Source organism: Cyclopterus lumpus, chromosome 3 (genome assembly GCF_009769545.1).
Source record: "Cyclopterus lumpus isolate fCycLum1 chromosome 3, fCycLum1.pri, whole genome shotgun sequence".
Taxonomy (NCBI): domain Eukaryota; kingdom Metazoa; phylum Chordata; class Actinopteri; order Perciformes; family Cyclopteridae; genus Cyclopterus; species Cyclopterus lumpus.
In genome coordinates this window covers 7,740,561-7,757,528 of record NC_046968.1, presented here as the reverse complement: position 1 = coordinate 7,757,528, position 16,968 = coordinate 7,740,561, and the positions used below count along the sequence as shown (strand labels likewise).

The following is a 16,968-nucleotide window of genomic DNA, read 5'->3' as shown; positions in this document are numbered from 1 at the left end:
CTGGAATCAGTAAATTATGTACTTTGACATTTGTAAATAACATGTAAAAACACAGTGCCCTCTCATTTTAATGACTTCAGGGTTACAATATTAAACACCTTTTTAAAAAACGTTTTAAACCTCCCTAATGCTGCTGTTAAATCGGTGTTGCGTTCCTGTTTGCCCTAATTGGTGAAGAGGCACCCAGCAGAGGCAGGGCTTCCTTTTCTGCTCTGCTCCGATCAGACACGCGCAGTTGGCTGAGACTCCAGAAGCAGGATGCTGCCCTTATTTCTAACGGCATATCTTTTATGTCTCCGGAGTTTAACAGCGACAACGACGCTTTTACCGAGGATGACGTTCACAGAGAAAGGTATGAAATATTATTATTAACTTTGAAACGCGCCAGGAGCCTGTATATATGTACCCGGACGCGTCTCGAGGAAAACGTTTTGGAATATATGTCATAAGTTGTATCTGAGAGACACAGAAGCAGGGGCCGTCCACAGCTGCTGCATTGCGCTAGAAGTGATTCATAAAGAGCTTTTCTTTGGCTCTAGCACCGACGTTTTGGCAGGTTCACTCATCCGGAACCAGGATGGAAACCATATCCATATTAATGGTGTTTACTGTGATGGGAAACTGTCGGACATGTTGATAAGCACATGAATGTCTACACGGTCACACACACAAACACCAACAGTCATTCATATTATAAGATGTGTATGATCATATTATACAATATTAAAAAAGCTAATAACTTTACATATTGTTTGATTGCACCGATATTATGGTAATATCGAAACCCACCCAGTATTTAAAAAAGTGTTTACTGAAGAATTAGGGGATACACCTTTGGAAGGTTTCAGTGTTTAAAAAGATGCAACTTCATCATGAACAATAGGCATTTTTAACAGATTAAGTAACACAGGTTGAAATGATAAAGTTAACGGTGGCTGAATTCCATTTAGCCGCTTCAGTTGGATACAACAGAAGCATTATTAATGTCAAATTTCACGTTGACACTTTGGGGAAGGACAACTCTCCTTCCCCAAAACGCACACTGACTCTGCAGATCTCGCTGATTAATAAACCTAGCTGGCTCGGCTAATAACCGGTTATTAGCCGAGCCAGCAGTTAAGCTCTCACTGTGTACAATGACAATTTAACCTTATCCGTTGCACACCAAGTGTTTATCATTCAATATTTATGTTTATTCCCTGTAGAGACAGCAATGAAAAGGTTACCGCTACCCGGACACCACGCACCCATAGAGATCGTTGTGGAAGGAGAGCCGGACACCGTGATAGCCGCTGGGCCAAAACACCTCAACTCACTCAACTTCCAAAATCCTCAGAAGGTACAGTGAACACCTCTGACAAGTAATCATCAGCGGCTTTGCATTTAAACCACAGATGACATTCATTTTACAGTGACGTGGAGATAATAACAAGGCACTCCTTCTGCTCACAGACACCTGTGGAAATTCACGTGTTGTGGACGGAGTGCATCGACCCCGGGCCTCCACCGACACTGAGAGCAGTAAAAGAACATCACTTAACAGCACGCAGCAGAACATGTGGACATGTTCGTCAGATCGAATTGTAATATCACAATATGGTTCTTGTCACTTAGGATTGCAACTATAACATCACATTGGTCCACAAGAGGGAGGAGGCCAACCAGCTGTTTCTGTGCGGGACCAACGGCAAGGAGACCCTGTGCTGTGACATGGTAGGGTGCTGACACGGAGAGGAACAGGAACACGTCTGTTTTTTTGTTGTCACAACATCTCGGGGATAATCACCGGTGTTGCTCCTTTCTGTCCGGTCGCAGTGCCACTCCCTGTGTATTTGAAACAGTCCAATTGTGCTGCCAGATGTGGAACAGCTGGGGGTAGTTTGAGATCTCTTGTGTTTTCTCGTAGAATTTATCAGAGCAGTCACCCGGGTGCCTTCCCTTGGAAAAAATGGAGAAAATAAAAGGGAGCATCAGGAAATTTGTCATAAAGGAAGGTGAACCGTTTGCCCTACTGGGTGAGTTTCTGAACACGCAGGATTTTTCTTAACCTGCCGATTAACCTCTGCTCTTCAGCACGACTAACAATGCTGTTTCTTCAGCTCAGCACTTTCGCATGATGTTCTCTCCATCTTTGCTACCAATGCTTGGAGGGAGATTGCTCTGGTGCTTCCCACTTGTGCCTACCATTCACTCCAGACGCCAGTTGTCTCCCACTGGCATCACAGCCAGCACAGACACATTGTGTCTCTCCCCTTGAGTTTTTGCTCTCTGTAAACTGGCGTGTGGAGTATGAAACGGTGAACTGACGCTCGCTGCAAACCAAACGCACCGCAAAGCCGCTTTGATACCCTAAATATTTGTAACAGTTTGCTCTGTCTTTTGCAGACTCTCCAGAAAGTGATCTCTATATTACATACTCTGGATCTCAAGACAATGTTGGCATCCACAAGTTTGGGAAAAACAGAGTTACACCGGCAAGACACAATAAAGGTATTTGCATGGAGATAGATTTGTTTTTTGTAAGAACTTACAGTCTCGTCAGTTAAAGGGTCAACATGTTCTACAGCGATAGAGAGAAACATTGACTCAGTTTCTCTCTCTATAGAGCAGCACTATGTGGGTTTGGTGCTCAGCAGACAGAGAGAACCCCTGAAGAGTCGAGTATATGCCTTCTACAGGGAGAAAAACAGAGACAGAGGCTTGTACAGTGAAATGTGGATCCCTTTTGTGGCCCGGGTTTGCACGGTAAGACCTGCGCAAAGTGTTTCAGCAACATTTTATCAATAAAAACAATTTTTTTTACATCAGATGGGTGCACATGTGTGTAACATATACTACACTACTCATTACATATGCATTGTGAAAGAGTGATTGATCCGTTGGCTGCGCTATTGTTGCTAGGGGGATCGTGGCGGTCCCAAGAACATCTTGCAGTACAGCTGGACGTCCCAGATGAATGCCAGGCTCTTCTGTGGAGACACCGACAGCCGACAGCATTTCTCTGAGCTGGTGGACGTGGCCACTGTGCAGGCAGACCAGTGGCAGGACACCAGGGTTTACGCACTCTTCCGAAATGAATGGTACAGACACTTGCATTATCATTCATGCATTCAAGAAAGGGTGGAACGTTTTAAACAGTGCTTTTTTCCAAGTTTGAGTCATGTTGTGGGAAGATACATTTAAGTAGAACTCAATAGCCATGACAAGCATTTGTCTGCAATCCCCCCAAAAAACTCTTTCCAACATCATAAGATTAAAGCCAGCCACGATGTAAAAACAAGGATGACTTGGCTATTTTTGAGTCTTTACATAAAACGGCAGTCACATGCCATGTCAGGCAATTGAACCAAACCATAACCCCAAACCATCATGAGATGGGAGTAAAGACTCTAAAAATAGTTGTTTACTCAGAGGTAAAAACGAGAGAAATATACGTCTCCAGTTGACAAAATGGGCAAACCGTTGAACATTTGCCCTGTGCTTTGAAGATGATGTTGATCACACAGAACTGCTCGGCTTTATCTGGTTTATCGGAGCAGAGAAGACTTCCTCTTCTCGGGCGAGTTGAGTTGAGTTCCTCCTTTCTAAATTTAGCCCGGTCTCATCAGCTGTTTTTCACATGTTCCTGACCAGCATGACTACATGTTTACCGGCTGACCTCTGTGTCTCTCTGCAGGGGTAGGAGTGCTGTGTGCGTCTACACCATCCGAGATATTGATCACATCTTCACAACCTCCCCATTTAAAGGCAAGGACGTGCAAAGCAACCGGCCTAGAGAGGTATGTGTCGAGCAACTTCATCTGAGGTGTAGAATAACAGCTGTATCAACGTCAGATTCCTGGCATCAATATGGACGCCGTCTTTTAACCCGTAGGCTTTAATACAGTTACGAAGTAGAAGATGTAATCAATTCTGAGTAACGTATATTATATTATTATAAATCATCATGTCAGCACAACTTGAAACATAACTTGACATTCTCTCAACAAGTATTTTCAAATGACCTTTTGTGTATATTATAGTAGCTTTGAAGTCATCACTGGTGCTACTAGAATACCCAAGACTGCATTATTATCGTTTGGTTTTAGCTCGGTATTGTTGTTGTGGTTTTATTTTGTATTTTTAAAATGGCAATCATTTGTCGAAATTCCCCACTTTTACACCCACAGCATCATGTACGTAACCATCAAATGCATATTTTGCGTACGACAAGTCAGATGGAAACATTCAAAAGTGAGCCAGACAGGTTTATCCATCAACTCATGGAGCTAACGATAGCTTCATTAGCTAGCTAGCTACAGCCGATAAAATGTTTTGCCATTCTAGCTGGCAAATCCGACTCTCGCCAATGATCCGCCAGAGGTTTTTAATTTTTGTGCACAGAACCATCCGAGAAGGCGTCATTGAAAACTACTTGGAAAAGAGTCGGCACTTTCAAAGAATAATACTTGTCAGGTGACTGGATGAACCCTACGCCAATTTTTCATTGAGAAAAGCCTTCAGTGTCGTTCTTTGGTCTTCTTTCAAAGAAGAAACGCTCTCCAGTTCAGATATTATAACTGATGTTGCAGCACCTACGCTGACCTCTCGCTTCTCTGCGTTGCCTCACACACTCTCTCTCTCTCTCTCACACACACACACACACATATACCCGTGACTCTCACGGGACCTTGTGACATTGAGAGGAATCCAGTTGCAACAAGTGTGCCACGCAGGAACGGGAAAGCTAGACAGGCAGGACCAACGTCAACTGAACCGCCACAACACAAACTAAAACCCTCATGCCTTTTTCTTTTTTACATCAGTGTGTTGAAGACAGCACAAAGATTCAACCAGACGTCCTGAGGATGATCGAGACATATTCGGAGATGGAGCAATGGGTCCGGCCTGAGAAGAACTCCGGCCCGCTCCTTTCTAATCACCACAGCTACACCCACATCCACGTCCATGGTTCCCGGAGCAACCATAATGTCCTGTTCCTGTCTCTCAGTGAGTGATATTAATCAGGGAAGTTGATATTAAGATGTAGTAAGATGTAGTTTCCTGTTAATGTACATTTGAGGGTCATTACATACACAGGTTCCTCTAAATAGTTATTTCTATTTAAACAATCTACTGTTTGACATTTTAAATAAACAAGAGATGTTCAGTTTAACATAGTAGCTGAGGTGTTGCAGGTCTAAATACTAGTATCAAGTATTGGAAAAAGGACTCAGTCTTATTCAGCAGAGTCCTACCCAGCTAAGACTGGACAGGACACCTTTGACTAGGACGGGGACCTGACAGTTTGCATCATGTAAAAAAGATTTGCATTTAACCATTTTATGACCTTACAGTTTGCATCATGTAAAAAAGATTTGCATTTAACCATTTTATGACATATAATGTGCCATTTTGTACTTTGGCCCATGTGCCTATTAAAAATAACATGAAGAGATGTACATCTTTAAAATTATGAACATCAGCCTTTGAGCACATCTTTAAAGAGTTAGGAATGAGGATATTAATCATGTTTGGACTTATGGCGTCACTACATGGCGTCCTAGCCTCAAGCCTCCTATTTGACTGACATGGAAGAAACTTTGCTAAAGGGGCTCGATTACATCAGCACTGTAATACAGAGTATTACTTACACCTCTGTTGGCTCGTTGGAAATGAATTATATGCAACAGTCAAATTACAACATTGTGCAAGTAGCTGCAAGTTATAATACCAATGTAGTGCCAAGCTCAACAGGGCTTTCATTTGTTGCTCAAAACCTTTGATAGGCTTTGCTGGGAGAGTCATAACGAGGTGATGAAACATGGGATATGAGTGCGTTGGTTTGTGGGGGAGGGCTGTGTTTATACAGGTTTGAGTATTTAGTCATCTTCCTGTCTTCTTGATCCAGATAATGGAGGGATTCATAAGGTGATGCAGAATAAAAGTCAAACATTTATCATCGCTGAGTATCAACCTTTCAACCACAGGACCCACGTCGTCAGCATCGGCCTCCACCCCTCTTCTGTGAGTAACAACTATTCCCCCCAAACCAAGACACAAGGGAGGATTCTTACTCATATACACCAATAATGTCGAGAGTGAGTTAAAGCAAAATGTTAGCAATTCTGAAAGATGGGCGTGCAACTTGGATGTTTTTGGAAGCAGTCTAAACTTTTCAGAGGATATTCGTGTTTTAATAATAACAAAAAACAAACTATGTACTGTGTATCATTGCAGGGTAAGCTGTATGTGAGCTCCAGAAATGAACTGGTCCAACTAAATGTGGCAAACTGTGCCCAGTATGGGGACAGCTGTGAGCTATGCGTCTTGGCCAGAGATCCCTACTGTGGCTGGAACGGCACCCACTGCACCCCTGAGACAGAGTAAGATGGACCAGGAGACATTTTATCCTCTAAATATTCAAACATAAGCTTTCATTTCATACACAGAGATTACATGTAGTGGGCTTAGCATGGAGTTTACAAAAGCCAGGTTCTCATTCACTCTTTTCCTTAAAACAAACAAACATTTGCATTGTTTTTTCGATATTTTTCAAAAGTCCCATTGTTTACACTCAGTTTTGCTTGCTTGCAGTGTCCTTCGTCAATGCGTTATATCTCTTGCAGCATGAGCTCTAATTTCTACTTTCCTATTATAATGATACTGTAAAAGTGTATTCGGACCAAAGGCAAGGAGTGTTTCACAACCTGAGAGCATTAGCCCTTAACGGCCAATAGGAGTCCTCCTTCAGGGCCAATAGGAGTCCTCCTTCAAGGCCAATAGGAGTCCTCCTTCAGGGTCAATAGGAGTCCTCCTTCAGGGCCAATAGGAGTCCTCCTTCAGGGTCAATAGGAGTCCTCCTTCAAGGCCAATAGGAGTCCTCCTTCAAGGCCAATATGAGTCCTCCTTCAGGGCCAATAGGAGTCCTCCTTCAAGGCCAATATGAGTCCTCCTTCAGGGCCAATAGGAGTCCTCCTTCAGGGCCAATATGAGTCCTCATTCAGGGCCAATTGGAGTCCTCCTTCAGGGCCAATAGGAGTCCTCCTTCAGGGCCAATAGGAGACCTCCTTCAAGGCCAATAGGAGTCCTCCTTCAGGGAAGGACGGGGACTTCGTCTCCATAGAGACCACTTAGTGCTAAATTGATTTGTTGTAAAGTACAACCACTAGCTGGAATAAAGTAACAAATACATATTTCTAGAACTGACCATGTAACCATGAGACTATGGCTTAGCTCTCAATTAGCACAAATGTGCATTGACTTTGTTTTGTCTGAACACACCTAGCATCATAATTACATTCTCAAGTTAACGTGCAACGTTTTCTCTGTCAACAGGAAGAAAGTTGGTCATGAAATGAATATCTTTAGATTTCTCACTGTGTGTGGTCTCTACACCACCTACATACAGAAACACAGACACCACCCCCACATCTCCATACACACTTCCTGTGACTTTGATCACTCACCTTTCATACGACGCATCGTACAAATTTTATAAGAATTTGCTCGAGGAGGAAATGCTAGTGATAGGGAGTGGCTAGTGAAAGGCTGAGTAACAATGGTATGTGGCGAAAAGGGGTGTATTCCTGCTCTGAGTAATAGTCTGTCTGGCAGCGCACCTATTGTGGTGAAATGCAATGACTGCAAAATCCCCCGTGAGCCCCCCTTACCAGGAGGTGAAGGAAGTGACTAACGGTTAATGTAACCTATCTTCTTTTAATGCTGGCGTGGATTCATGTAAAATCTAATAAACTCCTCTAATAAAATCCCCTCCAAACTTGATATGGTTATACCTTCCAGTATATTACTGTGAGCAGCACTGAATGCACATGCCTGCGATCACTGAATTATTTCCCTTTCATTTGTATCGTTTGAATGGCCCTTTGTTTTATAAAATAATTTAAAAAATACAGTCACAAAGCAGTGGGATAATGGAGTAATACTTGTTATGTTTCATATTATATATATATATATATATATATATATATATATATATATATATATATATATATATATATATATATATATATAAAATAATGTTTTCTAATTACATGTTATTTTTCCATTTTAAAGTTAAACAGAGGAGCTTGAAAGCAAACCTAAGATACATTTAGTCATTAATAACTTATTTTTTATGGCTGCCTGTGTTTTTATGGCTGCCTGTGTTGCTGCTCTGCTAACAAAAGGTGTACAGTGTTGTTGCCAATAAAGTCTTCATCAGGTTATGTGGGTTTCCAGGAGTGTACAGGAGCTTGGATCTGTTCTCACACTGTGTTGTGACACCCATTTAAATGTTTGATTTACTTGCACGAGCTGGCAGGTAGTTTTGTTGTGTCTGGTGTGTTTGTACATATTTCTGGTGAGTTTTATGTACTCACAGTAGCCGTGGTTTCCCCTCGCATATTTTGATGCACATTTTGCAGTATTGCAAAAGAAAAGCTTTAAAGAAAGAAAAAAAAGTTTTTTTGCCTTCGACGCAAAAGAGTTGCTGCACACAAATGGGTTATAGCAACGTCCTCTTCAGATAAATTCTGTGCAGCGAACATTTCACTCACATGACTGATCAGCTGTTCCCGCTGTCTGCGTCTTCTTCTCTATAATATATGAATGCTCGTCTTTGTCTCCGGACAGCATAACAAATGGCCAACAGTCGCTGACATGACAGACGATTAAACAATTAGAACTTGCCCAGCTTTAACTAATTATTGAAGACCTCTCTCCATTTGATAGATATGGTTAGAAGGTCAACTTGTTTTGTTTCCGGTTCTAAACCTCTACTTCTTCTACTCTTTTTATACTAGCGGATTATAGCCATGCGTAGCTTTAGGCGCCAACTTCTAACCAAACTATGTTGTAGCCCAGTTTATTGGCACCAAACAAGTCGATGGAAATGCGCTTATTTCACATTTCTCTTTCTGTGGCATTACAAAAGTAAAATTAGCTTGATAATTGAATGGAAAGTGCCATATTCGTCTAACTCAAATACCCTTTATTTCACAGTGGCACGCTGCAGGATCTGACCCATGGGAACCATGCCATCTGCTTGACTGTGTCAAAGGTTCAGCTCCATGAAAAAGGTATGATGATGTTCATGAGTTTACTGCAGTCAGGTCTGGCTAAGCTAGGCTCACCGGCTACAGACTATATTTAACAGGCCCCCCCCCCCCCTACACCCTTGTTTATTAATGCAATCATTTTGTCTGCATACAATGTACAAAACCCTCGTTTTTTTAATTTGTAGAATTTAAGGAAAAGTCATAACAAAAAAACAAGCCATTGAGCAACGCACTCAACTTCTAAAACACTCATCACGGGTTCTGCCTTGTAAGATAATATTGATCCAAAGAGATCAGGATATGCCTGTGGCATGAAAAAAAAGTAGGCAAACATATGCAACACTTTTACTGCCTGAATATCCCAGTGGGTGAAAGGCAGGTTTGGGAGTGGTGCGTAATGTGTGCTCTCAAAACATCACGGTTGGTCAAGGCTTCCTCCCAAATACAACAGTTGAATTTGAGAAACTGCAAAGACAACAATCATCCTCAGCCAATCCACACACTCCCATCTCCAAATAAATAGCTACTTTTTAAACACAACTATACTATTTGAAGATCAACCACCCAGACGGTCCCCAGCAGTCCTGTTACATACTGTATTTCTCTCTGTAGCTGGTCACTGAATCAGAGGGAATCAAGTCGTCGTCATGTTTTGGTCTTACAAGGAGCAGCCCTTGACATTACACCTTTTAATTAGACATTTTAAATATTGATTCAACAATACTGTCTTTGTGTGTCTCTTAAGTATGTGAGGAATTTCAGCTGATTAAACCCGCACCATCTTATCTTGCCATATGCTTCAAATGCTATGGGAATCGTGCAAACAATTGACAGGGCCACTTCCTCCACTTCCTGTCTGCTATCTTGCCCATGTCACGTCTCTGCCACGATGAATGTTGCCCCTGACATCTGACCTACGATGGCCAAGTTGTGCTGCAGTTTGAATTGTGTTAACAAGAACGTCGACCTCGTCTTCCAACTTTCTTATCACACACACACACACACACACACACACACACACACACACACAATCAGTACAACATCAGAGAGCATAATACCGTACGCTGACGATACAGGTTTCTATTCTGCTAGACCCTTTTTAGAGTCTGCCACCCCCACGCCAGACAAACTTCCTCAATACCCAAAATGTCTACTAAAATGTCCACGTCAGGTCATGTGCAAACAACAATGTGAAGAACGCCACTTTTGCTTTATGGAATAACCCTTGATCAAGTATGCAACAACATCTTCAAGTTGTTGCTTAGAACAAACATGTTGTACTATGCAGTACTTTTACTATTTATATAACACTTATTCAGTAATCCAAGCCCAACTACAGTACAAATGACCCTTGCTGTTCTTGCATCCCCTTCATTACACATTTAAATCCGCCTTGGCTTGTTCCGCCTGTGAGTATCTAGGCACATTTACAAGAGGCTTGCCATGCTCTAACAAATAGTTTGGCTGTTGAAAAAAGGTTGACCAAACACCCGTCTAAAAGTTTAACAGACCTGGTGTTTCTTTCCCCAGTGTTTCGAGGTTCCACTGCAACACATGCAGACGAGGCCAAGGGCAGCGTCACACTTCCCCCCGAGTCCAAGCATTTCCTCCGGTGCCCGGTGTCGTCCCATCACGCCCAGTACAGCTGGCGTCACCTTGGAAGCAACACAAGCTGCAGCTCGAGGGAGCAGCAGTGCCTTCTCCTGATCGACAGCATGGGCCCCGAGCACGTGGGAGCGTACACATGTGTGTCGGAGGAGATGGGCCACAGAAGAGTGCTGGCGCAGCACCAACTCCAGCTGGAGGGCCGGGCGGCGGGTCGGTCATCGAGCCCACTGATCTGGCTTTGTCTCATGGCTGTTGTGATCAAGAGTTTGTCCTGAGTAGAGCACATGGAAGAAAACCACGGCGATAGACGACACTTCCGATCTCCCAAGTGTCTGTCATCGTAACAGAGCTCGGCCCGCGAGCTCAAAAGAAAAGTCTTTATTTTGTTACCACAGGTCCTAATAGTAAATAGTTTCCTTTGATTGAACTAACAAAATGTGCTCCACTTGTGCAATCGTGAATCGGCATTGCTTTCAACCGAGGAGACATTGATGAAGAAATCAGACGTCCCAATCTTGCTTTGGACATAAGTCCTCACCTTCTAATGCAAACTTTCAGAAGAATGTGAAGTAGAAATATATGTGTAAAAGCTGTTCCTCATCTAGCATATCTGAATCCTTTGACATGACCCTGTAGGCGTCCGCTGCACACAAGCAGCCGGGTGTACCGTTAACCGATAATGATGTGAATTCATATTTTGTCAGTCCAGTTTAAGCTTCATGTTTTGATTCCATGAAAAGATTAATCTCAATGCAAAACCACACGAATGGGAGGAGGCGGTATCGTGACGATTACAAGATAACCTCTTCGCTTGGTTTACACACCAGAAATATTCAATCTGTATATTATTTAAAACCAGCGTAATAGAAAATAATATTGACAAATGTCTACATTAAGTCGACTTTCAAATGTCAGCAAGAGCATCATCTTGCTGACTTTGTGCTTTGACTCTCCCGCTACCATCTTTGGGTTAGGAAACGCATGCAGAGTTGCAACTGGGGCAACTGGTTAAAGATGTAAAGGAAACCAGTAACCCAGATGCTTAGCAAGAATCTAATACTACTACATGAACTGGGGCAAGGCAGTGGCATATAGGAAACCTTTGTTGGTTTGGTAGAAACCAGAATCACGAGTCTTCCAATACAATAGTACTATTATGAATTGCATTTCCGTTCTTTTGAAATACTACCTGTTTCCTTTACTGAGAAATTCTGTCCGGAGGAGGAGGGGACATTCTGTCTTTGCAGTAATTTCCTATACCTCAGACTTGCCCAACATGCTTTGGGCAATGTACTGCATGTCAAGACGTCTCTGCTCAACACTTTTAGCACTTTATTTACTGTAATAAATATATGTATTTAATACTTGTGTTTGACTTGACGTGTGTGTGGGTATACAACGGTAGCTTTTGAGTCATGTTTGTAGCAAGATCTGTGACATCTTGTTGTGAGTTGCGCTTACTTGAGCGTTACAATGGATTTACTTTTTGATAGAAAACATTTCAAAACATGTAATATGAATGCCAATTTTTTTCATCCAGCAATTGACTGTCATTGCTTGTTACATTTGAGCCGTTTAGTTCTTCAAACATCATGCTGTGACATAACACACATGCACCACGTCATGCTTTACAACACAAAGGCTGCACTTCTTGGCTTCCTCACACATTTACGCCGTCAAATTTTTCTGTTTTAGTTTCCTCCATAAAGCAACAAAAGAAAGCTCCCGGCCCCTGTGCTCTAAAGGGGGAGAGAACTATACTGAAAGGGTTGAAATGGTCACACAACTTGCTTTGTGACATTTCCTGAGATGTGCACATTAGTTTGCAGTGTGACTGGAGGGACGCTGTCGCAACGAGCTCACTTGAGAAACGCTAGTGATCGTGTATCAGTATCAGCCGCTCCCAGCCAAGGCTGAATACTCACAGAACACCTGGGGCTGATGTAATCGTGGAATAACCAATGTGACACATTTCAGTGGTCGAGGCTCTGGGTTCTGTTTGTTTTGTGAAGGTATCTGCCGTTTGTTTTTAAAAAAAGTGGAAGCTAATTATTTTCGCCTTACTGGAAGTGAACATTAGAGGATGTGAAACGGCTGCTAAATGTTAACCCAGCTTCTAAAACGTGACCAGGTGTAAGTCACACCTTTGAAAGTAGCGCATCTGGTGCTTTCAGAGGCCCAGCGACACTTTAAAAAAAAGGAGAAATGAAACAAACACACATAAGTAAGATATAAAGTAAAACTTTATCATGACATACAAGTTTAAAGCCCTGAGAACCATATCTTTATATTACTAATATGAACAAAACTGAATGTGTGAAAACCACTTTGGAAAAGTGCTCCTCTTAAATACAATCAGCACAAACCAGTTTTTACAAGCATTCATGTGTTTTGTCCTATTTTTTTTTTTTTGTTTGCTTTAATCAAAGAGAAAACTATAATATCAGTAATATCATTATTACCATGTCCATAATAATAATAATAACAGTACAAAAATATGCACAAACCCCACAGTTGAATTAATATACGGAGCATTGTACAAGCCAAAAAACAACAACATAAAATTGATAAATGAGGTATTCGATAACCACTTGCATATGCGCCTGTTTTTACACAGATCAGGTTAGTTTTTAAACAATTTTAAAACTGAATTAACTCCAAAATCATCTGAGAGACAAAAAGGTTCTGCAGACTTCCAACTTCACAGCTTCCTGAGTGACGAGACCTCGCCTACAGTTACTGACGACGCAAATCCCAAAAAAAACTTTTTAAAAAACGACGTTGCATTCAGCATTGACCGCAGCTTCCGGCAGCACTCGTCCCCCAACGCAGCTTCAATATCCAACGCAACAGTGACTGCGGCCCACTGCCCTGAGGTACTGTGGTATGACGAGGTAGGGGGCGGTCTCTAGTACGTACACACACACACACGCACACACACACACACACACACACACACACACACACACACACACACACACACACACACACACACGCACGCACGCACACACGCACGCACACACACAGGCAGTGAAGCTACACTATCAAACAATCATTGCTTAGATGAAGCAGATGCAACAGAAAGCCTGGACTTAGAAACAATGAAAGGTTTCAGTAACATGGCGCCTAAAGGGTTAAGCTGAACCATTACTGAAACGAGGTCCACCAGGACCAAAAAAAAAAAAAACACACACACACACACACACACATAAATAAATAGCCAAACTCAGTTGTTACCAACAGCATGAATGACAACTGTTGTCTTGACGTCTGATTGAAGTGTTCGCCAAAATCAAATCAAAAGGTGATTACTCTCCGATGGATTAAGCTCGGAGAGAAAGACATTTTCCCCGACCAGTAGTAGTAGTAGTAGTAGAAGTATAGAAAACTGCACCGGCGGGATCTCACCAGCAACTATTTTAAGGCAGCGTCTACAGTTATCACCTTTTTTCTTTTTGTTTTTTTATAAAATACAGTTGTGTCATGCAGGGTTCTGACGGGATCACCAAAAAGGACTTCTGGCACAAGTCCTCAAACTGAGATCTGCACTGCAAAACATTTGCAAAAACCTGACACGTAATAGCTAAAATACAGTCTAGTAAAAGCAACAAGGCTGCCCACTTCGGTTCCACTGGGCTTAATTAAAGAGGTTTCTAAACAGATACAATGCCTCACATTCAACACAGATAAAGCTAGAAAAAATCATTGTCATCCTTTGTGGTATTTCAAAATGCGTAGAAATTGACTTAAAAGGGAGAACAAAAATGCCGTACAATTGGAGGGATAATTCAACAGTTACCGGATTATCAGAAAGTGGCTTCTTTAATAAAAAGGGGCCAGACTCGTGGGCCTCTATGCGCACTGGCTGAGAGGGCATGTGCCCACTCCGGGTGTTGCGTTTGAATTATTTTATTTTTATTTTTTTAAACAGCCCCTAGCGCCAATAAATGTAAAGGATTCAATTAGGAAGCCACAGCATCTGGGCTGCTGTTCTGGACTAAATGTCTGTACATGTCACATAATCAGATGTTGAGTCTTTGAATCCAGATAGAAATGTACGTATTTCCACTGTTGAGTCATGCCGTGAAACGCAAAACATGGGGATTCGCCTCACCTAAAGATATTTTCATTTGTTTTCGAGAAATCAAAACGAAACAAAAAATTTGAAATCAGAATAAACGTTTCTTTTCTTTGCAGTCCAGAACAGACCGTAAGCTGCCTTGCTGTGCGCCACAGCAGGCAGGATTGTACAAGGGATCCATCATGAGGGGCGACATGGCTAGTCTTTGGTATCTAGCTGTGCAATAACCAGAGGCTAACGTGAACCAGTAGATTAGGGTGTTTTAAAACGCTGGTCACATGATTGTACACATGCATTATCATATTCCGCAGTCAAGTTTAAGGTTAACGTGGTCGATTGTTGTCGTTTTTCTTTTTTCTCTGCTTTGACCCACAGCGACCTCGAAACCCGTTGACAATCCTACAGATACACGTGTCCGTGAAGAAATAACGATTATTTTCCCTCTGTCTTCTCAGACAACTTGAGGAACCAAGAAAAAAAAAAAAAGGAGGAAAAAAAAGAAGAAAGGAAACGGAAGCAAGCATAAAACAACTTATGAACACAGGAGGGGAGAGAGCGATAGCGAGCCCCATCCCGATTCCGTTAGTCCCCAAAAACCACCAGCAGTGTGTCAGTACGTTCACGTCAGTTTCAGGTCAGGTAAGACTCCCATCATGTGGGTGAGGGGGGTTGTGGCGTCAAGTCTTGATGGCTTTGCAGCCGTATGAGGTATGTAGTGCAGCTCTCCTTTGGGAGAGTCTGATGAGGTATTCTCAAACAGTCGTGTAGACTTGTGCATTCTTCAGGTTTCGAATCCCTTCTTTGTCTTTATAATCAACAGCGATTCCTTGCAGTCGTCACGTTGCTTCCTGAGAGACCCCCCCCCCCCCAATAAAACCCAACAAGAACAAACTCACACCGATTCTTCTGAACTACCTCTCAGTAACATCAGACAGGAGCCGGGTGGAGAAAGCGGCGCAGGGTCTGCTCAGTTGCCGTTCCCCCAGCTTTGTGCGCCACCGTGTTGTTCGAAGACTGTTTGTGCGGTTCTGCAATGAGTTGAATTTTTCTTTTTGATGGGACACAAAATTCCTGTGCATTGCCACGGCGGGAGGCGTGTGTACATAATGAACCTCCCAGCCAACACCATGGACTTGTCATGATCTGAACTGAGGGCGGAGTTCTGAGATTAGGTGCGTCACGTGCTGATCCACAGCATCCGATCGTTCACCAGTTTGAGTCGACGACAGGTGTGCTGCAGAAATCCGAGCGGCCCGGGTTGGGAGGCCTGCCGCTGTGAGGTGGGGGCTCTGTTCACGAGGTTCCACTGGTGAGAGAGAGTTACCTGACTTCCCCTGATTGCAACTAGGTCAACAAAAAAAATAAAAGAATATAAAAATAAAGTTGATTCAGGTTAAATATACTACAGCTCCTGAGGTAAAGACACCACTGCAGGTTACTTGATTTGAGGTATGTAAAAAGAGAAAAACTAAAAACAAAAATCATCCTAAAAACACAAAATCAAAAAAGACAAAATGGCAACAAACAAACAAAATGTCCTAAGATAAAACTTTTCAAGTTCAGTTGTGACTACACCTGTCAGTGGGTTTTGGCTGAGCTGATTGTGTTTAGCATGTACATTATGATTAACACGTGTGTGTGTGTGTGTGTGTGTGTGTGTGTGTGTGTGTGTGTGTGTGTGTGTGTGTGTGTGTGTGTGTGTGTGTGTGAGTGTGTGTGTGTGTGCATGTAGAATTGTGTGTGTTTGTAGTGTAGTGCATGTATGTGATTGTGTGTTGAGTAAAATGCATAGCTGTGCATTTGGGCACGTGCTGTCAGAATATTCTTGGGCTCTGTGTTCATGATTGGACAGCCAAGAGGTCGACAGGGTTGATGAGGTATTTGTTGTGCAACAGTTTGTTATTCTTATCTGTTTCTCATTGTACTGTATATTTCTTGCTGGGCCTCCCAATGGAAGAGAGGCCTGGGGGAGCAGGTGCAAAGGGCGGGCCCCCGAGCTAGGGTGATCCGCTGGGGGCCGGCTCAGCAGAGCCCTTGGAGGAGGAGGAGGAGGACGTGGGGCTGAGGGTCTGAGCCAGAGGTACAGAGAAGCCATAGCTAGTGCTGGCTCCAGCAGGGGAGGCAGCAGCAGCAGCAGCCGACACAGCAGGCCCCGGGGCCCCACCAGACTTCTGGGCAAACAGGGTTCCTGTAGGAAAACGGGAGACATCACAACATAAACGTGGTGCCTTGATCACGAGA

The 16,968-nt window shown here is 42.8% G+C and overlaps 2 protein-coding genes across 5 annotated transcripts in view; one reads left to right on the top strand and one right to left on the bottom strand.

Annotated features, from left to right (window-relative positions):
• The first annotated feature begins 157 nt into the window (after window positions 1–157).
• On the top strand, window positions 158–12,010 carry LOC117728804 (semaphorin-7A-like). Its single transcript, XM_034529666.1, has 14 exons — window positions 158–352; window positions 1,206–1,339; window positions 1,453–1,521; window positions 1,615–1,713; window positions 1,907–2,015; window positions 2,386–2,490; window positions 2,606–2,745; window positions 2,902–3,080; window positions 3,677–3,779; window positions 4,806–4,989; window positions 5,891–6,006; window positions 6,220–6,365; window positions 8,983–9,059; window positions 10,569–12,010. The coding sequence occupies exons 1-14, from the start codon at window positions 259–261 to the stop codon at window positions 10,919–10,921; spliced, it is 1,908 nt and encodes a 635-aa protein (XP_034385557.1). The 5' UTR covers window positions 158–258; the 3' UTR covers window positions 10,922–12,010.
• An 861-nt stretch (window positions 12,011–12,871) lies between these two features.
• LOC117728805 (AT-rich interactive domain-containing protein 3B-like) overlaps window positions 12,872–16,968 on the bottom strand; it is a 46,388-nt gene continuing 42,291 nt past the window's right edge. For all 4 annotated transcript variants that reach the window (XM_034529667.1, XM_034529668.1, XM_034529670.1 and 1 more), the window contains exon 9: window positions 12,872–16,915. In XM_034529667.1, coding sequence (XP_034385558.1) covers window positions 16,725–16,915 — 191 coding nt within the window. In that variant the 3' untranslated portion in view covers window positions 12,872–16,724. The remainder of the gene's footprint in view (window positions 16,916–16,968) is intronic.

What these genes read in the sequence shown, in the direction of transcription:
- LOC117728804 (XM_034529666.1), top strand. Translation starts at nt 259, where the DNA reads ATGCTGCCCTTATTTCTAACGGCATATCTTTTATGTCTCCGGAGTTTA. An exon ending in CTCCACCGACACTGAGAGCA is followed by an intron (nt 1,522 to 1,614) that starts GTAAAAGAACAT and finishes CTTGTCACTTAG; the next exon opens with GATTGCAACTATAACATCAC. An exon ending in TGAACCGTTTGCCCTACTGG is followed by an intron (nt 2,016 to 2,385) that starts GTGAGTTTCTGA and finishes TGTCTTTTGCAG; the next exon opens with ACTCTCCAGAAAGTGATCTC.